This window comes from Symphodus melops, assembly GCF_947650265.1.
Source record: "Symphodus melops genome assembly, chromosome: 5".
Classification (NCBI taxonomy): Eukaryota; Metazoa; Chordata; class Actinopteri; order Labriformes; family Labridae; genus Symphodus; species Symphodus melops.
In genome coordinates, this window is record NC_136695.1 from 3,661,020 (window position 1) to 3,685,288 (window position 24,269).

The 24,269-nt window shown below is 45.0% G+C and overlaps 2 protein-coding genes and 1 long non-coding RNA gene across 3 annotated transcripts; 2 read left to right on the forward strand and 1 right to left on the reverse strand.

The window, feature by feature from the left end:
- Positions 1-207: 207 nt before the first annotated feature.
- fbl (fibrillarin) lies at positions 208-9,940 on the reverse strand. The gene is made up of 10 exons (XM_079344746.1): positions 9,910-9,940; positions 8,296-8,472; positions 6,891-7,019; positions 6,665-6,808; positions 6,301-6,395; positions 5,673-5,843; positions 5,388-5,520; positions 5,000-5,112; positions 3,553-3,698; positions 208-941 (listed from the first exon to the last, which is right to left on the reverse strand). The coding sequence occupies exons 1-10, from the start codon at positions 9,911-9,913 to the stop codon at positions 917-919; spliced, it is 1,137 nt and encodes a 378-aa protein (XP_079200872.1). The 5' UTR covers positions 9,914-9,940; the 3' UTR covers positions 208-916.
- Positions 948-2,253, forward strand: LOC306824574. Its single transcript, XR_013779158.1, has 2 exons — positions 948-1,969; positions 2,005-2,253. It is a non-coding gene; the product is annotated as an uncharacterized lncRNA (long non-coding RNA).
- On the forward strand, positions 9,166-23,115 carry LOC306824566 (phosphatidylinositol-3-phosphatase SAC1-B). Its single transcript, XM_079344744.1, has 20 exons — positions 9,166-9,275; positions 10,523-10,620; positions 12,018-12,092; positions 12,179-12,306; positions 12,504-12,653; positions 13,857-13,916; positions 14,445-14,478; positions 14,707-14,808; positions 16,325-16,410; positions 16,516-16,602; positions 16,822-16,890; positions 18,142-18,221; positions 18,321-18,419; positions 18,524-18,662; positions 19,386-19,455; positions 19,596-19,668; positions 19,895-19,988; positions 20,605-20,697; positions 20,782-20,839; positions 21,242-23,115. The coding sequence occupies exons 1-20, from the start codon at positions 9,247-9,249 to the stop codon at positions 21,376-21,378; spliced, it is 1,761 nt and encodes a 586-aa protein (XP_079200870.1). The 5' UTR covers positions 9,166-9,246; the 3' UTR covers positions 21,379-23,115.
- Positions 23,116-24,269: the final 1,154 nt, after the last annotated feature.

Below are 24,269 nucleotides of genomic sequence, written 5' to 3' on the forward strand. Positions count from 1 at the left end.
AGTAAAACCGTAACTCTCCTGGTATTTTTGGCTACAAAACTTTCAGGGAACTACATTTTTCCTTTACATTAAGTTTGTGCATTTAGTTAAAGAAATAAAGCAAAAACATTATTTCACCAGCAAATCTACGTAGTGCACCTTTAACCTAAATTATCACCTATGGAAATGTATGTAAACACTTGAGGTCAAAGACTGTAACCAATCATAAACAAGAATAATACACATTTTATTAAAACAAAGTTTTCCATCATGTCAAAAAAACAAACTTGTTTTTATGAATAAACTGTAATGGCGTACAACCATTTCTCTTCATAGAACAAAAAAAAAGTTCTAGTATCGCACTACTAGTCAAGTGGAAAAAGTCACCAGGATTATATTTGTCTGTACACGCACACCAAGGGTCACGATAACCACCTCGCCACCAATCGTCTGCTTTAAGGCTTCCTTACCTACACTGTGGGTTTCATTATACAGACAGTATTAATACAGACATGTACAAACGCTCTGACTCATAACGTGATGTGTGGAAACTATTAATACAGGATCAGAGAAAGCTGATTAAACTATCTAATTTCTTTCAAACTATAAACAAGGTTTTAAAAACGGCAACACAGAGAAGCTGCACATGTTGAAATGAAAATGGCGTGACTGAAGGAGAAATAAAGTGTTTGTCTCGTTTGTTTGAAACACTCCACTGTGTGTTTAAAATGATCCTCCAGCTGCGTGGTTCACAGGAGACGCAGCCAGAGAGAGAGGACGATGTTCCAGCAGCTGGTCGGCCTCGTGTCTCTCTGCAGAGACTATACAGAGGTGGAGCGGGACAGACAGGTGGAAGGCGTGCACAGATACAGACAGGACAAAAAGCAGGCCGAGGTTTGAAGGCGGTTATCCCGTCTCCTTGAACCGTCTGCTCGCCTCATTTCTTCGTCTTGGGTGGAGGTCTGTGGAGAGACAGACGGACATGTTTAACACAGTGAACAGAGCATGTTAGATTGAGATCTGGGAGAGTCGACATGTCGGGGTCCACCCGTCACCATGGTCTCTGATCTGGACCACACAAACCCAGTCAGTCACGGAGCAGAAGCACCGTGACCTCACATGTTTATCTATCGGATTAATTCTTCATGTTTTCAGACACTCAAAGTATAGCGACCTTATTTAGAAACGACAGAGCAAAGACCTACAGGATCACTACAACTCAGGCCTTCACGTCGTCGTATTTTGTCTCCTGCAGAGGAAAATAAAACTCAGTCGATACCTTATAAAGTATCGACTGTCCACCGTATGTTAAACCGACTTTAGATACATGCAAGGTTTCAGCTCGGAGCAGAACGTACAGGTGCAGCTCATCAGACTGATATCAGCCGGTGATTTCCTCGCCACAGACCGGGGGAAGATACTAACACCGCCGCACGTTAAATGTGCGACATCTGAGCGACTCGTCGTCCTCGTGTCAGCATGTGGTGACCAGTGAATCGCTTCTATCCTGCGTGGAACTTTTCATAGCGTTCACGCTCTCAGTTACCTCCTCCGTGTTTTGAAACAACTTATACTAAGATATAAGACAGATGCTAAATGTGACGAGGACACTTTGAGGTAGAAAACCCAGAGAGGAGGAGAGGGTGGAGTTTAAAGGCGTTTGACGCTCAACCGTCCCATTAAAGAGTTAAATTAAGAAAAACAGTTCCAACCTACGTGACTGGAGTGATCCGGTCATTTTAAAGAGATGGAAAATAATCACGCCTTCATCACGTCTCAGAATACAACTTGACTGCTGCAGGAGCTGGCCCGTTTGTTTTGGTCATTTAAAACAAAGAATTACTCTTTCATTTGTGTTGGTGTGAAAAAAGGCATCGATATTCAAGTTTAAAATCCTGTAGGTCAATAAAACAAAACTGAGGAGAAACATTTTGTGGAGCAGAAGAGCAGATTAACAGTGAGATGTATAATTACATTGTTTAGTTCACTCGTTAACTGAACTTTTCAAACTGAGTTTTGAAGAAGTCCCATCTGTTTTTACGACTGCTTTAACAATCTCAGCAGATTTATTGGACTGCATGTCTAAAATCACACCAGCTGTTTCAGGATCAACGGGAGAAAACAAACTGAGTTCCTCTTGTCATCACATCCTGAACATGTTCTCATACTTCACACATGCAGCTGGAAACTTCAGGAGTTTTGTGCAACCGAGGAAGACTAAACTCTAACTGTCCACCAGATGGAGCTGTTTCACACGGGTGATACTTAAAATAATTTAAAAAAAAGCTCCTTTCCAACCAAATAACTAATCTTGTGTTTTATCCAGCTCTAAAAGCTGTGGACAGAATCAAACTATTCCCACATTAAATACAGGTTTAAAAACCAGCAGCAGCAGAAACCCACGAGGTCGGGACAGGACAGTGAACAGAGACTAATCAGAGGGGCCGATTATATTAAAGTACAGGGAGCAACAATTACTGATGTGATTGTTGTGAACTGACAGTCGAACAAGAGCTGTGAGAAAGGTTACAAACTCGTTTCTGTTACCCTCGGATCAACCGAGAGAAATAACGTCTGAGGATAAATGTACAACATGAAGAAGAGGGTTCAGATCTGTTCAAGGTCTTTGTTCTGTTCGTGAACGTCACACTTTAAACTGGTCGGGTGAGGAACTGACATTTTTCAAACCAAGTCGACAGATAACATCTCACGAGGTTTGGAGTCTGGACCCCCTGCCGGGCTCACAGATCTGAAGAGGTCAATAAGAAGCTTCCACCAGATTAAAGAACCATTTAATTAACACAATCAAATCCACTTTATACTCGAGGTAATCAGTCTGAGGGACAAAACTTCACCTACAAGACAACCCGGCACATATTTTATTTAGGTCACGTTTACCAACCCTCGAATCACTCACAGCTAACAGTTATGAATAGTTTCTAGTTTTGACATTTCTGGGAACTTTTTTAACAATCCGTTTCTTTAAAAATCAGAAACTCAGATGACTTTTTTAAAGGTTTATTTTTGGTCTTTTTGTGCGTTTATTAAAGAGATCGTGGACAGTCAGATATCCGGGGAGACTGACTCGGTTAAACGAGTCACAGGTCAGATTCCAACAAACTTCACTTCAGCAAGTCGCACAGAAGAAAAGATTTCTGGGTCCTTATAATCCGGTTTGATGTGTGCAACAAAGAAGTGATCAAAATGTTTCTTCACACGTGACGTTGTGTGATGTGTTTCCAGGGAATATTTGAGTTTAAATATGAGCAGAGTGCCGTTTCCTACTTTGTCAAATGTCATCAAGATTAGCCTCTGTCGGTCAGCTTTAGCGCCACTTGGGGGGGTCAGACCTTCACTGTTTGCACGCTCGAGAGGACGGTCCGCCACCCAAAACGTAAACCCTCCTAACAGAGTCTGCAACAACGCTGTCAAAATGAACAAGTGCAGCACGGTTTTTTATTTCACCGTGGAAGACATCTATACGTTCAAGTTCTGCGTCACCGCTCGTTAAAACGTGCACGCTGTTGAAAGGAATAAAATGGCAGCCGGTGCTGGTTAGTGAGGTTGGTTTACCTGTAGATGCCGACCACCACGGCGTGGTCTCTCTCGTAGGGCTCCAGTGTGAGCTGCTCCTGTGGCTTCATGTTCTCAGAGCTCATCTTCTTCACCTCCGCGGCAAACACCGCCTCCGGGGCCGCCGTAGAGTCTATACAGTTAGCCTGCAAGGACACCAATACAGTTAGCCTGCAAGGACACCAATACAGTTAGCCTGCAAGGACACCAATACAGTTAGGCCTACAAGGACACCAATACAGTTAGCCTACAAGGACACCAATACAGTTAGGCCTACAAGGACACCAATACAGTTAGCCTACAAGGACACCAATACAGTTAGGCCTACAAGGACACCAATACAGTTAGGCCTACAAGGACACCAATACAGTTAGGCCTACAAGGACACCAATACAGTTAGCCTGCAAGGACACCAATACAGTTAGCCTACAAGGACACCAATACAGTTAGGCCTACAAGGACACCAATACAGTTAGGCCTACAAGGACACCAATACAGTTAGGCCTACAAGGACACCAATACAGTTAGGCCTACAAGGACACCAATACAGTTAGCCTGCAGGGACACCAATACAGTTAGGCCTGCAAGGACACCAATACAGTTAGCCTGCAAGGACACCAATACAGTTAGCCTGCAGGGACATCAATACAGTTAGCCTACAAGGACACCAATACAGTTAGCCTGCAAGGACACCAATACAGTTAGCCTGCAAGGACACCAATACAGTTAGCCTGCAAGGACACCAATACAGTTAGCCTACAAGGACACCAATACAGTTAGCCTGCAAGGACACCAATACAGTTAGCCTGCAAGGACACCAATACAGTTAGCCTGCAAGGACACCAATACAGTTAGGCCTGCAAGGACAATACAGTTAGCCTGCAAGGACAATACAGTTAGGCCTACAAGGACACCAATACAGTTAGGCCTGCAAGGACAATATAGTTAGCCTGCAGGGACACCAATACAGTTAGCCTGCAAGGACACCAATACAGTTAGCCTGCAAGGACAATAATACAGTTAGCCTGCAAGGACACCAATACAGTTAGCCTGCAAGGACACCAATACAGTTAGCCTGCAAGGACACCAATACAGTTAGCCTGCAAGGACACCAATACAGTTAGCCTGCAAGGACACCAATACAGTTAGCCTACAAGGACACCAATACAGTTAGCCTGCAAGGACACCAATACAGTTAGCCTGCAAGGACACCAATACAGTTAGCCTGCAAGGACACCAATACAGTTAGCCTGCAAGGACACCAATACAGTTAGGCCTACAAGGACACCAATACAGTTAGCCTGCAAGGACACCAATACAGTTAGCCTGCAAGGACACCAATACAGTTAGCCTACAGGGTGCAGCTGGCTTAAACCATACGTAATGAATCACATGATAACTGAGGTTAGTATTTATAAATCAGTGTTGGTGTGCGTCCTTGTCGTACCTTGATGGAGATGACGAAGTGTCCTCCGTTCTTCAGGAAGTTGTGAGCGTTCAAAGCAACGATTCTGGTCTGATCAGGCTGAGCAACATCAGCAAAGATCACGTCTACCATACCTGCACACACAAACACCTGTTTACACACTTGTGATGCACTTGGTAAAGAGCTTTTCTAGAAGCAGACGTTTCTGGACCGTAACCAGTTTTAATGTTTTTAAGTGTGCAGAAAAATGCTGTTAGTGGACACAGGCCCGATACATAATAGATCTATAATTGAATATTTATTAACTTCAAATGCAGGTTGAACTAGACTCTTCCTTTACTTGTTAGCTCAGGCGAGTATCAAAGTGGTTAAAAGTCAGTTGCACGACGTCTCTCTCAGGACTACTTACCAACCAGCATGCGGTATTTGTGTGGGTGTCTGGCATCTTCGATGATGGGAATGATGTTTGTGCGCTTCTTTGCCACATTTAGGAGATCACGACCTGATCGATGAGAAAACTCCACAGCATACACCAGACCTTCCTGTAACACACACACACACAAACAGTCCAAATCAAATCATCAGGACGGATCATTTCATTCTTTATGGATCAAAGCGTCAGCACCGACTTCGGATGCTCTGAGCTTCATTATCTGACATTTGGCTGGATGCTCTGAGCGCGTGCAGTACTGACCGGTCCAACGATGTCCGACACATGGGACACTGTGGTTCCTGAAGCAGCTCCCAGGTACATGACCTTTGTCCCCGGCTTGATGTGGATCTGGTCGACTCCTCCCAAGATGGCGGCTGCCAGCTTAGATCTGAATGGATTCCACGCTCTGTACTCCGTCTTCACTTCTCCTTCCTAAGAGACGGAAAAGACAAAATATTCAACAACGACGAGAGAGCGGGAGAACACAGGACCTGATGCAGAAACCTGTGAGAACAAGGACCTGAAAACCTTTTTTACAAGAACGTTTTCATAAAAATGCTCTTAGATCTTGTTTTCTGCTCAGGTTCTTAACTCTGCCTGATTTTAATTGTTTGACACTTGCTATTGTTTTAATGGTTTTATGGTAGACCTACTGTTAGCACCTTGAGATTTTCTCTTGAATGTAAGGTGCACCACAAGTAAAATTTATCATTATAGCAAAGAGAAATATTCTTTGAGGGACACTTTGGTATTTTTGAAGAGAGCTTGTATGAGGTAATCGTAGATACCGAGTGTATTAACCACTTTGGCCCCTCTGTTGAGACACTGCAGGTGTGCATGAACAGAAGCTAAGGCCGACACATTTTAACAAGACAACATCACTCTTTACCTCCACACTGATCCTCTTCTCTCCGTACACAGAATCTCCCACCACCATGTTCTTTGTCACCAGAGCGTCCTCCTTTCCTCTGCAGATAAACACACCTGAAACACACACACACACACACACACACACACAGTCAGTTACAAGTATACACTCAACATCAGTAAGTTAAAAGGACAATGAACTACTTTACACCTAAACTAGACAGGAAATCAGTTTAAGTCCACATGAAACAGAACTTCACGGGTATCTAATGGTCATCAAGCATTTCCAATGGAAGCAGGTTTGGACCAATCGCAAGATATATGATAGAAAAATAAACTTTTTTTAAGAAATGCTGAATGAAAACATAAAAAAAAGGAATAAAAACCTTCATGTCTGTGAGGCTCCACCATGACCTTCCTCCCTGCTCCAAAGCCTCCTCTTCCTCCCCTCCCTCTTGGACCTCCTCTTCCTCTGCCGCCGCCTCCCCTGCCTCGAAATCCTCCCCCATCTGGAGACCTGAACGACCCTCCTGAAAAAACAAAGACAAACGTTAGTAAGGCGGTCAGGTCTGTCTTATTAAACTGATGAATGTCTTAAAAATCAGGTCTCACCTCTTCCTCCTCTGAATCCTCCTCGACCCCGGTCACCGAATCCTCCTCTGTCACCGAATCCTCCTCGACCGCCGCCTCCTCTCCCTCCTCTGTCACCGAATCCTCCTCTTCCTCCACGAGGACTGAACCCTGAAACACAAACAGAACTCATCAGCATCTTACAAGACACTTTTTAAAACTCATTTTCCAAACCTGCTTTTATGTGATCTCTCCTTTTAAGATGTCTATTCATTTCTCCTTTCCCTCATTAATTTGATTGCGTTTACTTTCCAGCCCCCTGTCGTCTCATGTCGACCCACCCTCCCTCGGTTTCATTTCCTTTTAGCTCTCTCCTAGTTCACTTCAAACTAATCATTGTCTTTAACTGCATGTTGTATCTCTTATATTTTATCTGCTCATCAGTCTGTTAACCCCTGTCCCTTATTCCTCTATATGTTGATCTGTAAAGCACTTTGTAAACACTTTTTAAAAGGAGCTATATAAATAATAATTATTGATATTTCTGAACATTGCACCTCTGTTATTTTGTAAAGCTGTTGCTCCTGTGTTGACCAAACAATGAGATTCAACTTTAGGTTTCTGGGCTGAATGTTATGTTTTAAGGGGATTTAAGTGGGAGGAGCCTGAACCCTCTCACGAGGACAGATTCTCTACATGACAAGTTTTGATGTATAGTCCTCTCTTTACCCAACATGTGAACTACTTAGTGCGTAACTTATTTTACTTCATTGTTTGGTCACATATGATAATGTAATGTTCACAACAATAACATCTAAACTCACCGTATTTGACATGTTGACTAAATGACCAATCATGTAAAATGAGCCTCTATATGCATCTTTTATTACTTTTCTATGAAAAACCAAGTGTTAATCTATTTGTTAGGGAGTATTAGCCTTGCTCTTCCTGTATCGCCAGAACTGTTTATCTAACGGGCTGAACGCTGAGCTAACTACATGCTAACATGCTAACATGAACCACGTGGCAGGACGTAAAAACAAAAATACACCGATTAGACCAACATCTCCGAGGTGCCAGGTAAAATTAAAAGATAACTCAGTGTAACATTGACATCAGGTTCTGCTGGAGGAGTGCACGTGGTGAGCAGAAGAAGCTGCACACACGTGTTTGGTCTGCGCCGCGTGTGGATGCTATATCGTCTCGTGTAGCCTCAGCATTTATCACACTAACACATTTACATGATATAACAAGGTAACCTCGAGTATATTCAAAGCACACAGTGTTAACATGATGTGTAACTTTAAGAAGTTTGAAACCAGGTTACCTGTGCAGCATGGCGGCGTAGGCCAGCACGCGCTTTAACTCCACGCGCGCACACTCACGTAACACGTTAACAAAATAAACACGCACATTCAAACACTAAACACCGTTATATTTACTGTACCTGGTCTCATTTTGTCTCCTGTGTAAATTAAACTCGTGAGTCTCTTCTTTTTCCTTCTTCGGCGTGCGTCTCTCTGAGCGGACAGGCGCAGACTGAGCCCACGTGCAGCGTTCAGCTCTTCTTCGTTTTCTCTCGAGCGGCTGTATATTTCACACAGAGTGGGGGAAACGCCGCCACCTGCTGGACAGGAGTTTAAACGTGCTTTTTTAATAAACGAGAACGCGGAGATGTTTTACCCAGGTCGACACATTTGCTCTCACACACAATACGAAAGTATGATCTGTGGAAACACAGAAACAACCCACACTGAGTGAACCAGTCTCTCCTTTGTGTCTTCTTCAGGTCCTACAGTCCGTCCTCATCATAAACACTGAGGACTGTGCAAATTCTAGAGTCTTTTGGGGCCCTGCAACCAGTTTTCTTTTTTTTTTCTTTTTTTAAACTTTACAAAAAATGCCTGTCATGCCTAGAATTATTTAACTCAATTGTATTTTTTGTAATTGTAACATTTCTTACAAGAGCACAAAATGCAGCAAATATCATCATCATATTTTACAGAGCAGGACCATCCAGTCAATACCAGCACGCACAAATACAGAAATTAAATGACAGTGTCCTTAAAGTGCACTTAATGAGGTCTGAACTGAAGAAAAAGATGATAATAATAGTAATAAAAAAAGATAAATAATGAATTAAATATATAAGGGTGAGTCATGCGTCAGTTTTCTAAAAAAAAAAATGGAAGGGGTTTCAGAATATCGTATCCTGATTGTGCTATTTTACTTTTACATAATGTTAAGCACTTGAGACACAGCTTAAATTCATTTAAAAAAGTAAAAAGTGATGTGTTAAAGTGGCAACAGCGCCCTCTAGCGTCACAAGTCTGAACACGGAACCCGGAAGTAGCCGGCGTGTCACTGACACGTCACTGAGGTCAGACGGCAGGAAAAGATGGCGAGCACCTACGAGAGTTTTAACTTGTAAGTCTGTCTTGTTGAATATACGTTTGTGTTGTGACGTGACGTTATGTTATTCTCACGCGCGTGTTTACAATGAAATGAGTGTGTGCGGGGGGAGCTCGTGCTAACATGCTAACGTTTAAAAAGCTAATAACGGTTGGGTTTTTTTTCACGCTGCATCGAGTCACGGTAACCAAAGCTAACGTAACACCTCTCAGCACATTCAGATCATGATTCATCCTTTAAAACAAGCTGCACGTGTGAAGCTGCAGACGTTGTTTATTAGGTGTCAGTGTTTTTATATTTGTAAACAAACTGTCGGGATGTAAACAAACAATGAGAAATGATTCAGTTCTGTTTTTAATCACCATGAATTTAAACTGAAACGTTGCCGAGGTGTTTTTTTTTTGTTTTTTTTTGGCAGTTTGTACAATAACGCCTCCTCTTTGTAAACCGAAGATGAATCACTCTGATCCCAAGTCAAATATCACGATTGATCGAACATTTTACCATCCATTATACGATTATGATTGATCATAAGCGTGTTACGATTCATTTAACCCACGATGAGACTGTAGTTTATGGATCTCCCTCAATAAGTAGCTCGCCAAGAAAATCCCAAATATAAGAAAATAAAGCATAAAAGGAAACTCACTCATAACAGACTGTATCTACTTACTCTCGATCTATCTAACCAGATTACAATGAAATCCGTTAAGTGTATAACATTAATATGCCATGTAAAAACAAAAATAAGGGGAGTAGAAGTAGTTTGCGACTTGGTTATTTATTTAAAACTAGCTCTCATCCTAAAAAAGCTTAAAGACTTCTGATCTAAACTAATAATACGTAAAACAGATTCCTTAAGGAGGTGATAATCTGCTTGTTTGTCTCATGAAGAGGAGGTGATTGGAGCTTCTCTTTAAACACTGCATCATGTTGGTTGTGTCGTCCGTGTCGTTCTTCTTGTTACATCTGCACACAGTTTTTGTCTTCTCCTTTCATTTTTTCTGTCTTGAAATCAAAATGTTTCCTCACATCTGATTTAAAAGACGGTGGTTTGTCCGCAGCTTATAAATCTTTTCTCTACAGCTGCTCAACATATTATTCATTCAAAAGTGTGACTGAAGATTAGTTGTTTTTCACAGCTTTGGTATTTCTGATACAATCGAGTGAGAACGCTTGAAGCATTTTGACAACCTGACGGCTGAGGTGTTTCTTTCTGGGCGATCAAACTCTCTCTCTCTCTCTGGTTTCTTTCTCTGCAGGCGCACCACGCCCGAGAAGTTCTACATCGAGGCTTGTGATGACGGCTGTGACGACGTCCTGGCCATCGACAGAGTGTCGACCGAGATGATCCTCACAGGTAAAAGCTCAGGACAGGTGCACAGCTGCTCATCAGTGCATCACGGAGCTGAGAGGATCTCTTCACCTGCGTCGTTCTGTTTCATGAACAAAGTGCACGCAGCATCTCTCAGAGGACACCCGGACCGTTTTAAACGCTCCGTCTCCTTCAGCTCGCTCGCTGCGTGTCTGAGTGTCAGGGAGGGGAGGAGTTACAGTGAACACACAGGACAGGAATTCGTGGTCAGATGTGCTAATTATCCTCTCCTCTCTCCGGGCCGTCTGCTTCCAGGATTTACAGGCCTCTGTGCTGGTTTCTTATTCCCTCAGAGCAAACGTTCCTGACACCATTTCAGCTATTCTTATCCCCAAAGCAGTGATTCTCAACCTCAGGTTTGCGTGATCGTTCACGGGGCTCCGCACAGGGTCGTGGATATGAAATAAAAGCGTTTATTAATAATTACAGAAGAGATATTTGACGGGGTGTGTTTCTATACAGCGTCGTTTCTCTCTCTTTCAACAACGATCTGATTGATGTTTAAAGAGAGAGCACACAGGATGTGACCGAGCACTGAAACCATGAAGCTTCTTACAGCCAACATTTAAACATGGTTATTATTGAAAATGGTCCCAAAGACAAATCATTAACCCTCTAAATCCTGAAACAGCTGATATTTAGGAACTGAGATGTTTTGCAGAGCTTTTTTTTTTTGCCACATAGTGAAGTTTTTTTATATCACATTTAATAAATCAGGTGTTTTTGTCAATGATCTCAGAGGAACTGTTGTGTAGAAAATACCCAACATGTATGTTAAGATGGCTTTTCAGTCACCTGAATTTCCCTCGGGATCAATAAAGTATCTATATATCTATCTATCTATCTATCTATCTAATGAAATGAATTAAATCATGAAAATAGTGTGTTGGTATTGTGGCAGGCTTGATGTAGATTACATTACAAAAATGTAAAACAGCAAATAAATGAGAGAGTCGGACGTGAGTGTGCAGCTGGCAGTCTGTTAGTGAGAACACATGACAGACGTCTGCTGGCTCCTCTTAGAGACGGTCAGCGAGACGTACTCTGTCCACGCGTCCTTCGTCTCGCCCGAGGTCGGGTGGCGGCGGTCAACTCAGAGTCCCTTCTGGACAGAGACGTTTTGCAGCAGACGAGTAGTGGGCGCTGGACAAGAAAATACACGAGACAGAAGGAAGACGAGGTCTGCACGACTCAGTAAACATTTGATGGAAGCGATGACCTCGTGTGTGATGTTTGAGGCGCTGCAGCCCGTCATCACACATCGCCATCAAGCGTATTTGAGCTCACGTTCAAAGTCATCATTTCCTAACGTCCTGATTGGTTGCAGCTCTGGTTCAGACGACTCTCTAACGCTTTGGTCATTTCTCCGCTCTGGTCCTCAGCGAGGAGGGACGTCCCCGCCTCCGCCGACAGCCGGCCGATCAGTGGACTGATGGGGACGATCCGCCTGGTGGCAGGTACGTACTGCACGCTTGTGTTCCAGGTGAAGAGGAGAGTCCTGCTCCTGATTCTCCCTCTTGACCCCGCCTGGTCTCTGTGTCAGGTATGTACCTGGTGGTCATCACCAAGAAGAAGAAGGTGGGAGACCTGCTGGGACACGCCGTGTGGAAAGCTCAGGAGTTCGACATCATCTCCTACAAGAAGACGATATTACACCTGACAGATAACCAGGTAACAGCTGAGTTTCTGCGACGAGGTCCTTAAAGGTCACCTCTAAGGTCACGTCTGAGTCCATCCGTCAACTGGAAACTTTGAAGGACACGAATGAAAATAAAATCTGTCCAAAGGTTCCTTTGACATTTGTGATACAGCCAGCATTAAAACAACATGGAGTTGGAGCTGATGTGTCTCTGGGTTTTGATTTTCAGATGCAGGACAACAAGACGTTCCTGTCCATGATCAACCACGTGCTGCACACAGACGGCTTCTACTTTGCGACGGACTACGACCTGACGCACACGCTGCAGCGACTGGCCAACACCAGCCCCGAGTTCCAGGAGATGAGCCTCCTGGAGAGGGTGCGTTAACCCCCGTCACATGCAGCCACGCAGGGTTGTTTGTTTGTGTCCCCCGGTCTAGGGGAACCTGGACACAACATAAAAGTGGCCCCCACTCTTCCCACTCCCAACAAGAACCAGCAGCCCAGGCCACTTTAGTTAACCCACAGCTTGTTTATTTTCAAAGGAGAGAAAAATGTTCCCTCAAACTTACCGATCAAAAATAATTGGAAAATCAAAAACAATACTTCCCCTAACATCGACTAAAACAAAACGGGAGAAAACTCTTTAAACAAAAGTAGGGCTTCTCTCACGCTGGAGTTAAGAGGAAAAATAACACGTTCACAATTTACAACATCTTTCAACGTGTCTGGCCGAGTTGGAAATGGCAAGAGCAGAGAGGGGTGAGCAGGATGAATCCACGGCCTTTTATTCAGCTCCTCCAATCAGGAGACAGGAGGAGGAACAAATACAGCACAACACACAGGACCATAACAGTGGTCTCCAAAAAAAGAAAAAGGTTTCAACTGTCTTCCTGCCTGAAGATTTGAACATTTGGTTCCCAGCGTGCACGATCTGTGCAGGTGTAGCGCTCGTTTAGGGTGGTCCCGTGTCAAGGACCCCGGCCCTGGTCCAAAGTCTGTGAACACAAACGTTCTGTACTGGTACGTAGTCCTCGGGTACTGTGCCTGAGTCCGCTTGGAGAGGTGGTCTCGGGTACGCTCTGCTTCTTGATTCTTAACGTCTTCAGCGCGGGACGTGTGATCGTCCTCTGAGCGGCACGATATGAGGAGGGTCGTCGATGGCGTCTCAGAGATAACAAACATTCACAGTTATCAGGAGGAGGGACACGGCTCGCCGCTGGTTGCCATGGTTGCATTTTTACTTAGTTTTCTGTTATATTTCCGGTCTTCATCAGACATGAGGTTTAAGGACAGACTGGGAATGTTGGGAGGAGATGCTGGTCCACATGCAGCAAAGGGCCCAGGTCGGATTCAAACCCACATTGGACCTAAGTCTCTGTACATGGCGTGTGGAACATACCCGCTAGGCCCTCCGATGCCTCAGAGTCTCATTTTAGTCAGACTGCGCGTGGTCGGTGATGTCTCAGTACGTCTTACTGGGATCTCACCAGTATCTACCCACTTTGAAAGGTTCAGTCCAGAATATTCCAGCTGTTCTTCCTGTCTGTGTTCTCACCTGTGCTCTCGTCCTTGTCTGCAGGCAGATCAGCGGTTCGTGTGGAACGGTCACCTGTTGAGAGAGTTCATGACTCAGCCCGAGGTCAGTCTGCGTCACTATTTCCACGTCTCACTCAAATGTGTCCATGACGTGTTGAATTTCTCCGCTGGAAGGCTGCAACATGATCAAAGGGGGCGGGACTTCCCATAGCTACTCTGTCAACGTCACTGGCGTGGCGGAGGAACTAATCTGACTCGTTAAAGCAAAGAAAAAAACAGACCGTACACTCAGCCGACTTGTTACCTAGCAACAGTCAGCGTGAGGGAATAGAAATATAGGTTTGACCATTTCACAGACGCAGGCGTCATAAGAAGAAGATAAAATGTTCTCATCATGTCCTGGTGTTTTTGAAGAGAGTGATGTCACAGCTGTTCGTGGTTAACCACACGGTCTCTCTCTGGGATGATGTCACACACTTAGAAGAGTGTGAGTGTGTCAGTGACAGAGGACGCACTTCGATCCGTCCAGGATGGTGTTGCAGCTCCGGAGGCATTCAGACAGTTTCTGTAGCTGAAAAACGTTTATTTCTAATCAACCTCTTCATGTTCTTCTTCCTCTCTCCTCTTACAGCTGCACAAGTTTGTGTTTCCTGTGATCCACGGCTGTATCCTTCATCACGTGTCAAACAGTCTAAGTGAACCATCACGGTAGCGTAGCCTGAGAAATGTCTGAGCACGTTAAATCTACACGTGCCGTGTTTTATGAGCGAGCCGTCTGATGACAAACAGTTTCATCAGAGCGAACGGTTTTCTTGTCCCCGTGAGAGCAGACCGTGTCGGGCTCGCTCCTTTTCATCACTCGCGTTGGTTTCCTGAACACGGCTGCCGCTCAGTCATCGCTCTGAGGTCGAGCTGCATCAACGGGAAAGTGTTCGAGTGGAGCATCATCTCCAGGAGGAGCTGCTTCCGAGCCGGAGTCAGATACTACGTCAGAGGTGAGCCCGGCCTTCTTTAATGTGTCCCTTTTTCAATAATGAATAAAGACGAGAATGTCGAGATAGGAACAATCCAACGTTACATCGCCATCGGGTCTGATGTTGACGTATCAGATGTCGATCAGATGGTTGGGCGCTTTAATCATTCTCAGTCTCACTTTGAAGACGTTCAGACTGGACTGTAAGAGGTGTCCACAAATCGTCTCCATGACGACGTTCAGACTGGGCTGTAAGAAGTGTCCACAAATCGTCTCCATGACGACGTTCAGACTGGACTGTAAGAGGTGTCCACAAATCGTCTCCATGACGACGTTCAGACTGGGCTGTAAGAAGTGTCCACAAATCGTCTCCATGACGACGTTCAGACTGGGCTGTAAGAAGTGTCCACAAATCGTCTCCATGACGACGTTCAGACTGGACTGTAAGAAGTGTCCACAAATCGTCTCCATGACGACGTTCAGACTGGGCTGTAAGAAGTGTCCACAAATCGTCTCCATGACGACGTTCAGACTGGACTGTAAGAAGTGTCCACGAATCGTCTCCATGACGACGTTCGGACTGGACTGTAAGAAGTGTCCACAAATCGTCTCCATGACGACATTCAGACTGGACTGTAAGAAGTGTCCACGAATCGTCTCCATGACGACGTTCGGACTGGACTGTAAGAAGTGTCCACGAATCGTCTCCATGACGACGTTCAGACGAAGAGGAACAGCTCCTTCTATAAGAGCAAGTTGATTTTTTTAATATTGATTCGGGGTGGTCAGTGCTCGTGCCCCCCTGCACAGAGGCGGTGGTCCAAGCCGGGCAGCCCGGGTTTGAATCCGACCTGTGGCTCCTGTCCTGCACGTCACTCCCCGCTCTCTCTCTCTCTCTCTCTCTCTCTCTCTCTCCTTCGATACAAACTGTCCCGTCTCTCCAATAAGGGAACAAAACGCCCAAAAATAACTCTTTAAAAAAAAAAGATTTAATTTGAAAAACATACAGATGCTGCTGCTTCCTGTTTGTATATGCAGCCAACACTGTGCTGAGTTTACGACAGATTCCTGTTGTAATACCGACAACACCACGTTTAGTTCTGATCTAAAAATATCTGAATCAGTATCAGAACTTAAAGTGGATTGGTGCATCTCTGGGAAAAAAAGTGCTTGAACCTCGTTACAATGTCCCGACACGAGCGCACACGCCGGTCGATGTTTCCTGCTGTTCTTCTAAACGACAGAAAGATGGAGATCTTGTGCCACTAAAACCTCCATCTGCTATCTCCACACACTTCATCCACTCAGAATGATCATGCATGTTGTAACATGACCATCTGTCCTTTCAAAATAAAATTGGAATTTTGCATTCAGGAAGTTTTTCCTGTTTTAAGTCGTTCCAGAGGCTGACTTCTGTGAAGCGCTACGCCCCCTAGTGGACACAAAGAAGAAGTATTTCATTGTTTCTGCATCCTGGTCTCTAACTGAAGTGTCTCCTGTGTGTGTGTGTGTGTGTGTGTGCGTGTGCGTGTGCGTAGGCATCGACACAGAGGGTCACGCCGCTAACTACGTGGAAACAGAGCAGGTGGTGCAGTTCAACAGCGCCAAGGCTTCGTATGTTCAGGTGAGACAGAAGCCGCGAGGCCGCAGGTTCAGCTTGTGTGTGTGTGTGTGTTCTTTGGATGTGAAGCTTTGACGTCACGTCATGTTGATGTTCTCTCCTCCACAGACCAGAGGCTCCATCCCCTTCTTCTGGTCCCAGAGACCAAACCTCAAGTACAAACCAAAACCACAGATCAGCAAAACTGTCAACCACGTGAGTTCACCGCACGCCCACGCCGCGCCGCGCTTCATGTATGATTCCAAACAGTCAACATTACCGATACTGATTCTCCCTTTAGGGGGGTCGTGGAGGTCTGGAGCATGTTTACATTCCCTCTATTAAAACATGTGGATGTGGTTTGGTCACTGTTCAGTTTGAACTCTGTAAAATGTGTGTGTGTGTGTGTGTGTCTTCTTCTGTTCTCCGCTGCAGCTGGACGGCTTCCAGAGACACTTTGACTCTCAGATTATTCTCTACGGAAGACAAGTCATCCTCAACCTGGTGAGATCCAAACCCGCCTCACGTAGAGATCAGACCCAGAACCCCCCCCCCCCTTTTGGTTCCTGGATGACTGTTTCGGAGCATCGAGCGAAGCTTACTTGATCGTCGCCATGTTTGCGTTCAGACACCGTGTTTAGACGAGGGAAGAGCTGAAGGAGGCGAGCGGGGGTTTGGATTACTGATTTTGACGAGCTAAAAAAAAAAAAAAAAAGAGTCCTTTGTAATTAAAAGGACTTCCTCCTCTGAGATTCTCTAAGTGCAACCAAACAGTAAACCAAACATACATCAGGTTCATTATATGGTAGCTTCCCCTGCTTTAGCACCTGTGTCCATTAAAACAGTTCAGTGTCAGCTAGAGTTCGTCTCTGCACGTGCAGCTCTCTCAGTTTAAACACCGCCTCACATGTCCATGTCTCCCTCCTTGACCAATTAAAATCAAAACCATTTTTCAGATTTATTTTTAGGCTAGAGAGAGAGAGAGAGAGAGAGAGAGAGAGGTGCAGGAAAAGAGTCAGAGACCATAGTTGAACTCGGGCTTGTAGGTCTAAAGAGTCGCTTCATGTGTCTCAATCTAACCTGTTTAATCTGCAACCTGAGGAGGGATGTGACTTCTGATCTTTACTCTGTCAGTGACGACGGGGAAGGACAAAAAAACAGTTTTAATTAGAAGGTCTCGAGATGCTACTGTTTGACTTTGTTTTCAAGTTTTTTGGTGACTTTTAATTAAATAAAAGAATCAAAATATCAACTTGAAACAACTTACAACAGGTCTTACAATCAGTGCAGAGCGAAGCTGGAATTTCTTAAGCCAACTTTCACCTAGCAACAGGAAATGTCGGGGAGAAGTGCGAGCGCTGCCAGTGACCGACTAAACACGGCGCTCAACTGACTTATCTCCAGGAGAAAACGCAGCGCAAAGAGAAAAAACCTGAGGACACGAATGATAAAATAAAAACAGGAAATCACAAGTTAGCAACAACAAACTGAACAAGATTAAAACACGACGAGAGAGGTTAAGACCACGAACTCAGGAGGAACACGTTTACTGAGGGAAGACATAAACTGAGCTGTAGGAACATTTTCTCACAGACTATCGCCCCCTGCTGGACACTAGAAAGAAAGGCAGGTAAAGCCCTTCCCGCAGTGGTTTTATTCATTCACTTACATCAGTTAAAGCCAGGTGTAAATGTTGCTATGAGCTTGAGTAGAAAGAAGATACGTTGACAAACTTTGGATGTTTCTTATCTTCAGATCAACCAGAAAGGCTCGGAGAAACCTCTGGAGCTGGCGTTCGATAAGCTGGTGAGCGGCCTGGGGAACGGTATGATCAAGTAAGATCCTCTCCTCCAGCTCTCGTCTTTATATTTACTCTCTGAAACGTTTGTCAGGATCACTCTGAGATGTTTACACGCCTCCTCCCCCACCTGCAGGTACATCGCCTTCGACTTCCACAAGGAGTGCAGTCGGATGAGGTGGCACCGCCTGCAGATCTTACTGGACTTGGTGGCTGAGATGCAGGAAGAGTTTGGGTCAGTGGAAGCTTTTCTATGTGTGTGTGCAGGTGGTAGATGTGTGTGTGCGTCAGGAGTAACCACGTGTGTGTGTGTGTGTGTGTGTGTGTGTGTGTGTTCAGGTACTTCCTGGTGGACGCAGACGGGAAGGTGCTGTTGAACCAGGACGGGACGTTTCGCAGTAACTGCATGGACTGTTTGGATCGAACCAACGTCATCCAGAGTCTGCTGGCTCGCCGCTCGCTGCAGTCTCAGCTCCGGGTACGACACGGTGACCACATGTCGGGAGGGGAGGGGTGAAAACATGTCGTGAACTGACTCTGGCATGAAGTGATTCAGCTGTAACTATTTAAAGCTGTGTGGGCGTTTACTGCTACTACACAGCAAGCTAACGCACGCTAGCACAAGCTAACTGACCAAAACATGGAGGAGTGTCGTCTGCAGACATATTAATTTATACAAGTCGATAGTTTGTTTTATTTAATTTTAAGGAAAGATCTAGTGACTCCATCTCTAATTGAGTAATGATAATTAATAACAGATCCTGCTGCAGCAGCTGGATGCTGTACATTTATTAAAAACATAATAAAAAATGATTTTAGCTGGTGTAAAAATAGTCAGACTGCGCCATCTGCTGGTGTGTCGTCACAGTACCCGAGTTTTAACCTCTTAAGACAGTTCTAGTCAAAAATAAAATGTTTACATTGCCATGGCAACAGAAGTCCTTATGTTTATATTATTTCACCAAGAAACACAGATGAAGTCCTGCTCACGCTCTAAACTGCACAAACACGTCGGCAACTGTTCAGTCCCGACATGTTGACAACGTGTTTGTGTGTCTTTGTAGCTTTTGGTTTCAAATCCGACTGAAAAGCTGTTTGTTTTTTTTTAAGACTATCACTCATTGAGTTTTACTGTGTGTGTGTGTGTGTGTGTGTGTGTGTGTGTGTGTGTGTGTGTGTGTGTGTGTGTGTGTGTGTGTAGAAAATGGGAGTCCTCCACACCGGTCAGCTGATTGAAGAGCAGGCCGACTTTGAGAAGATGTATAAGAACGGTGAGTTTCTCCCGCTGTATTTTTTTTAAATGTGTTAATTTCTGACTCGCACGGTCAACCTCACAGATGATAATCTGTCTCTGTGTGTGTGTGTGTGTGTGTGTGTGTGTGTGTGTGTGTGTGTGTGTGCTGATCTGCAGCGTGGGCAGACAACGCCGACGCCTGTGCCAAACAGTACGCAGGAACAGGAGCCCTGAAGACCGACTTCACCAGGTCAGCCCTCACACACCGAGCTAACACGTGCTAACGACAGAGAGATCAGTGTGTGTGTGTGTGTGTGTGTGTGTGTGTTCGGCATAGCGTGCAAGTGTTCAGATCCCGGGGACCTCATGCGGAGCTGAGCTGAAACTGAACTCCCTTCATTTCAAATCCTTGTGTGTGTGTGTGTGTGTGTGTCTCTGTCGGCTTGACGAGCATGTCCCACTGTGTGATCCTTCAGGACAGGGAAGAGGACTCAGTGGGGGCTCGTGATGGACGGCTGGAACTCCATGATCAGATATTACAAGAACAACTTCTCAGATGGATTCAGACAGGTGAGTCACACGATGTTCCATCAGCCAATCAGAATCAAGTATTTAACACAGCCCTGCCACGATTAAAGAAGCCTCCGAGCTCTGCTTTGGAAGAATGGAGTTACAGGAACTTAAACATTGCAGTCCGTGTTTTCTTAGACCTGTCGTGGGGTGCTGGTGGTCCAGTGGTTAGTCTGTGGTCCCATGTACAGAGAAAGCGGGCGTCCTGGGTTCGAACCCGACCTGTGGCTTCTTTCCTGCTCGTCATGACCGACGTTAATGAGCGTTCGACTTCTGTAGTAAAAATGATCATCACCTAGTTTTCGCCGTGGGTCCAGCTCCGTTGCTACCAGTTGGCTTTTTTTTTTTTTTTGTCGACTCCACATGATGAATCGGCGCCAGGCGTCACCGCCGCGTTTTGCGAGATGCATCTCTCTGATTGGCTGTTCAGATGAACAACTTAGTGCACGAGAAGAAAAAAAGGCAGACAACACCTGTGCCTTTTTTTTTTTTTTTACTTCTTATCAGATATTTTCGATTAGATATCGGCTTCCTGTCACGAGGCGTGAGCGGTTTATCTGCATCCTTCTTCCTCCTCTTCCAGTTTCACCCAAACACTTTGTCTGCTCTTTTGCAGGACTCCATCGATCTGTTCCTGGGGAACTACGCGGTGGAAGAAAGCGATTGGACGGCTCCTCTAAGAGACCCCAAAGACTGGAAGTTCCTCACGGTGAGAACGCGTCACGAGCAAAGAGGAGTCCGTTACTGTCTGAGGTTGTGCAGCTTGTGATGGTTGTTTTTCTTCTTCTCCTAGTTGCCGATCATCATGGTCGTAGCGTTCTCCATGTGCATCATCTGCCTGCTCATGGCCGGTAAGTCACACACACACACACACACACACACACACACACACACACACACACACACACACAGGAAGTAAGGAAGCATTTGCCTGTTCTTCCGTCTCCAGTAACTGCTTGTGATCAGATCTCACTTCCTGTCTTCATTTAAGCCCCGTTTCCACCAAGCGGTCCGGTTTGGATCAGTACAGTTTGGTGTGGATTGGTTCAGTAAAGCCAGTAGGACGGTATGGGTTGTAATCTGGGAATCTTTCCCGGCTTTAGCCGATGGAAACGGCAAAAAATATGTGACGCACCAAACTTTCACCGCTGGGTGAAAACGTGGCGTTGACCCTGCAGCGTCCTGACATGAATTATCAGATAGATTGAAATTGTCCTGACTGACTCGGTGTGACCTGCCGCCCCCCCCTTCAGGTGACACGTGGACCGAGACTCTGGCGTACGTCCTGTTCTGGGGCTCGTCGAGCGTGGTGACGGCCGGTCTGATCCTCTTTAACGGCCTGGACTTTGTCGACGCTCCGAAGCTGCTCCAGAAGGAGAAGCTGGACTGAATGTGTGCGTGTGGAAAGCAGCTTGGCCCCGGAGAGCTCACCACCTCTTCATCACTCTACGCCCCCCAACATCAACATCATCCTCAAGGCTGGAGCCTGTACTGAAGGATGGAGGGGGGGGGGGCACCGGGGCTGGCCTCCTGCACACTGACGAGGGAGAGACTGGGATGGTTAGTGCGGAGGCCGGCTGCTGTCCACACAGCAGCACGTACACGCGGACAGGACTGTCTGTCTGCTGCTTTTACTGGATGTCACGGGTCTGACGGCCGCCGTGGATCGTCCCGCCGCGCCGACGGATCAGATCAGCTGTTAATGAATTACTGTATGAACTCTTCATCTGACTTGTGGTTTTCTTTTTTGCCATGTTCAGCGTGTCTTTATGTTTTTTTGGTTCGGGTTCATCAGGGTCCAGAAAAGCTGAGAGGAAGCCTTCCTTCTTCTTCTACAGCTCACACGGGACAGTCCGTCTCTGGACGTCCTCAGCGTCCCAAATATCTTCAAACAACTTGTTGAATGGTCCATTTATTTTATCTTTCTAGAATCAGGATTATATGTGGGAGAAGAAATCCTGGATTTGAATTCTTTGATTAGTTTTTGGGACGACATGACAAAGAAGGCGTCTTCAGTCTTTAGCCTGCAGCAGTGACGCAGGGTGACGTGACGTCAGCCTGGAGATTGTTGCTCTTAAGTGTCTTAAAGGTGACAGAAAGGATCCGAACAGAGAAGAGCTTTTTATTTCAAATCTGCTCCATCACTCACAGAGGCATCTTTAATAGAGCACCCTCAGGCCGTGTAACGCACGCCAGCCCGGAGTGTCCCGGCTGTATCTGACTCAAAATAAGCCGCACAGAAAAGAAGCTGTTGTTCTCCGATGTGTCGAGTGTTCGTCCCTTTTATTTAAGTCCGCCTGTCCTGTAAACGGAGCCACCTTCACCGTCACGTAAAGCCATGTGTTGTTTTTTTACGACATACTAAAGTTGTACCTGTTCGTCCTGAAGCAGCGGTGAGTGCAGGTCAGCGGGGGGGGCGGGGCTTAGTGTGAGCAACAAGTCAACTCAGAATGCTTCACAACAAGACGACGAAGAAGGGACACTTTGTCCCAGGTTTAAAAACACGGAGGTTCATTTTCTACGCGAGGAGAAAACTGTCAGTATTTTACAGAACAGAAAGGAAGCTCGCTAAGACTGAGGGACTTTTATAAGGCGGGTAAAGAACTCGTCACTGAGGTCACAGGTCACTTACTGCAGGTGAGCTTGAACACTTCATTCATATCGAGGTCTTGATGGGTTTTACATGAATCACATTTGTCCTTTCACACGTTTTAAAGACTTATTAAAGGGGTTTCATTCATGGACGGTCTGATCGAAGCGACGGCGTTATTTCATGGTTGACGTTGGATCGTTTCACAGATGTGTTCGATGGCCTCACATCCTGTTGGTATATCTCTGTTCAGGATGTTGTTTCTGTTTACTTGTGTCACGGAGGAGCTCTGCCAGTTTGTGCTCTTGATTTCGGAGACGGCTCGTGTTCAGTTTGATGAGCGGCTGAATCCATCAGCAGGTCTCTGGAACTTTTGTTCATACTTCATAAATCGGTCGTCGTGCAGAAACACATAGAAACACTATCTTTGTGAGAGAGGCATGTTCAGCTGATTCAAGAGAATGATTGATTATGCCTTAATCTGAATGAAACTGAATTTAAATATGATACAGAAATAAAATATATTACTGAAACTGAGTTTGACATCACTGCCTTCATGTTTTACCTCATCGATCATTTTTAGAACCAAAAAACATGTTTTCAGTTCGTCACTGGGATGGATGGATGCATGATGGATGGATCAATAGATGGATGCATGATGGATGGATATGATGGATGATCGATGGATGGATTATATGAATGGATGATGGATAGATGATTGGATGATGGATGATTGGATGGATAATTCAATGGCTGGATGGACAGATGGATGATGGAGGATTGATGATCATGGATGTTGGATGGATTATATGAATGGATGATGGGTGGATAATTGGATGATTGGATAGATAATTCAATGGATGGATAGTTGGATAGATAATTGGCTGATGGAGGATTGATGGATGGATGGAGGGATGGTCATGGATGTTGGATAGATAATTGGCAGATGGATGGATGATGGATGGATGGTCATGGATGTATAATGGATAGATGGATGATGGATGGTTGGTCTTATGGATGGATGATAGATAGATGGATGTTGGATGAATATTGACATAACAAAAAGCTGATGGTTTTGTTGTTTGTTAATAATTCCGGTTGATTGAAACTATAATGTGAACTTAAATGTTCACTTTAGTAATCGACTGATGAACTGATATTGAACATCACATTTTTAACAGATAACTAAACACTAAAACATGAACATCACAAAGAAACAAACATGGAGTTTAAACTTTGTGCTGCTCAGAGTGACATAATCACATTTTAAGTTCAATTCCCACAGAGACACTCAAACAGAAGACATGAGGTGTTATTAAAGTATAAATGCTTCTTCTATCTGTGGAATTTAAAGGTCAGCCTGCGAGCCTCCCACAGCACCATGATTCAGACCCACACACACACACACACACACACACACACACACACACTGATTTCAGAGGGAGATGAAGAACGTTTGAGCTTCAACATATTGAAGTAATAATAATCTCTAATGTGTTCCATCTCCCATAAAGAACTGTACCTGGAGCCACTCTGGCTGCCCCCTCTGCGTGCACACACACACACACACACACACACACACACACACACACACACACACACACACACACTGGTTATCAATCCTTTTAACGTGATAAAATGAAGAATTGGAGGTTTTTCAAAGAAAACAATCCTCTCTGCAGTTAGTATGA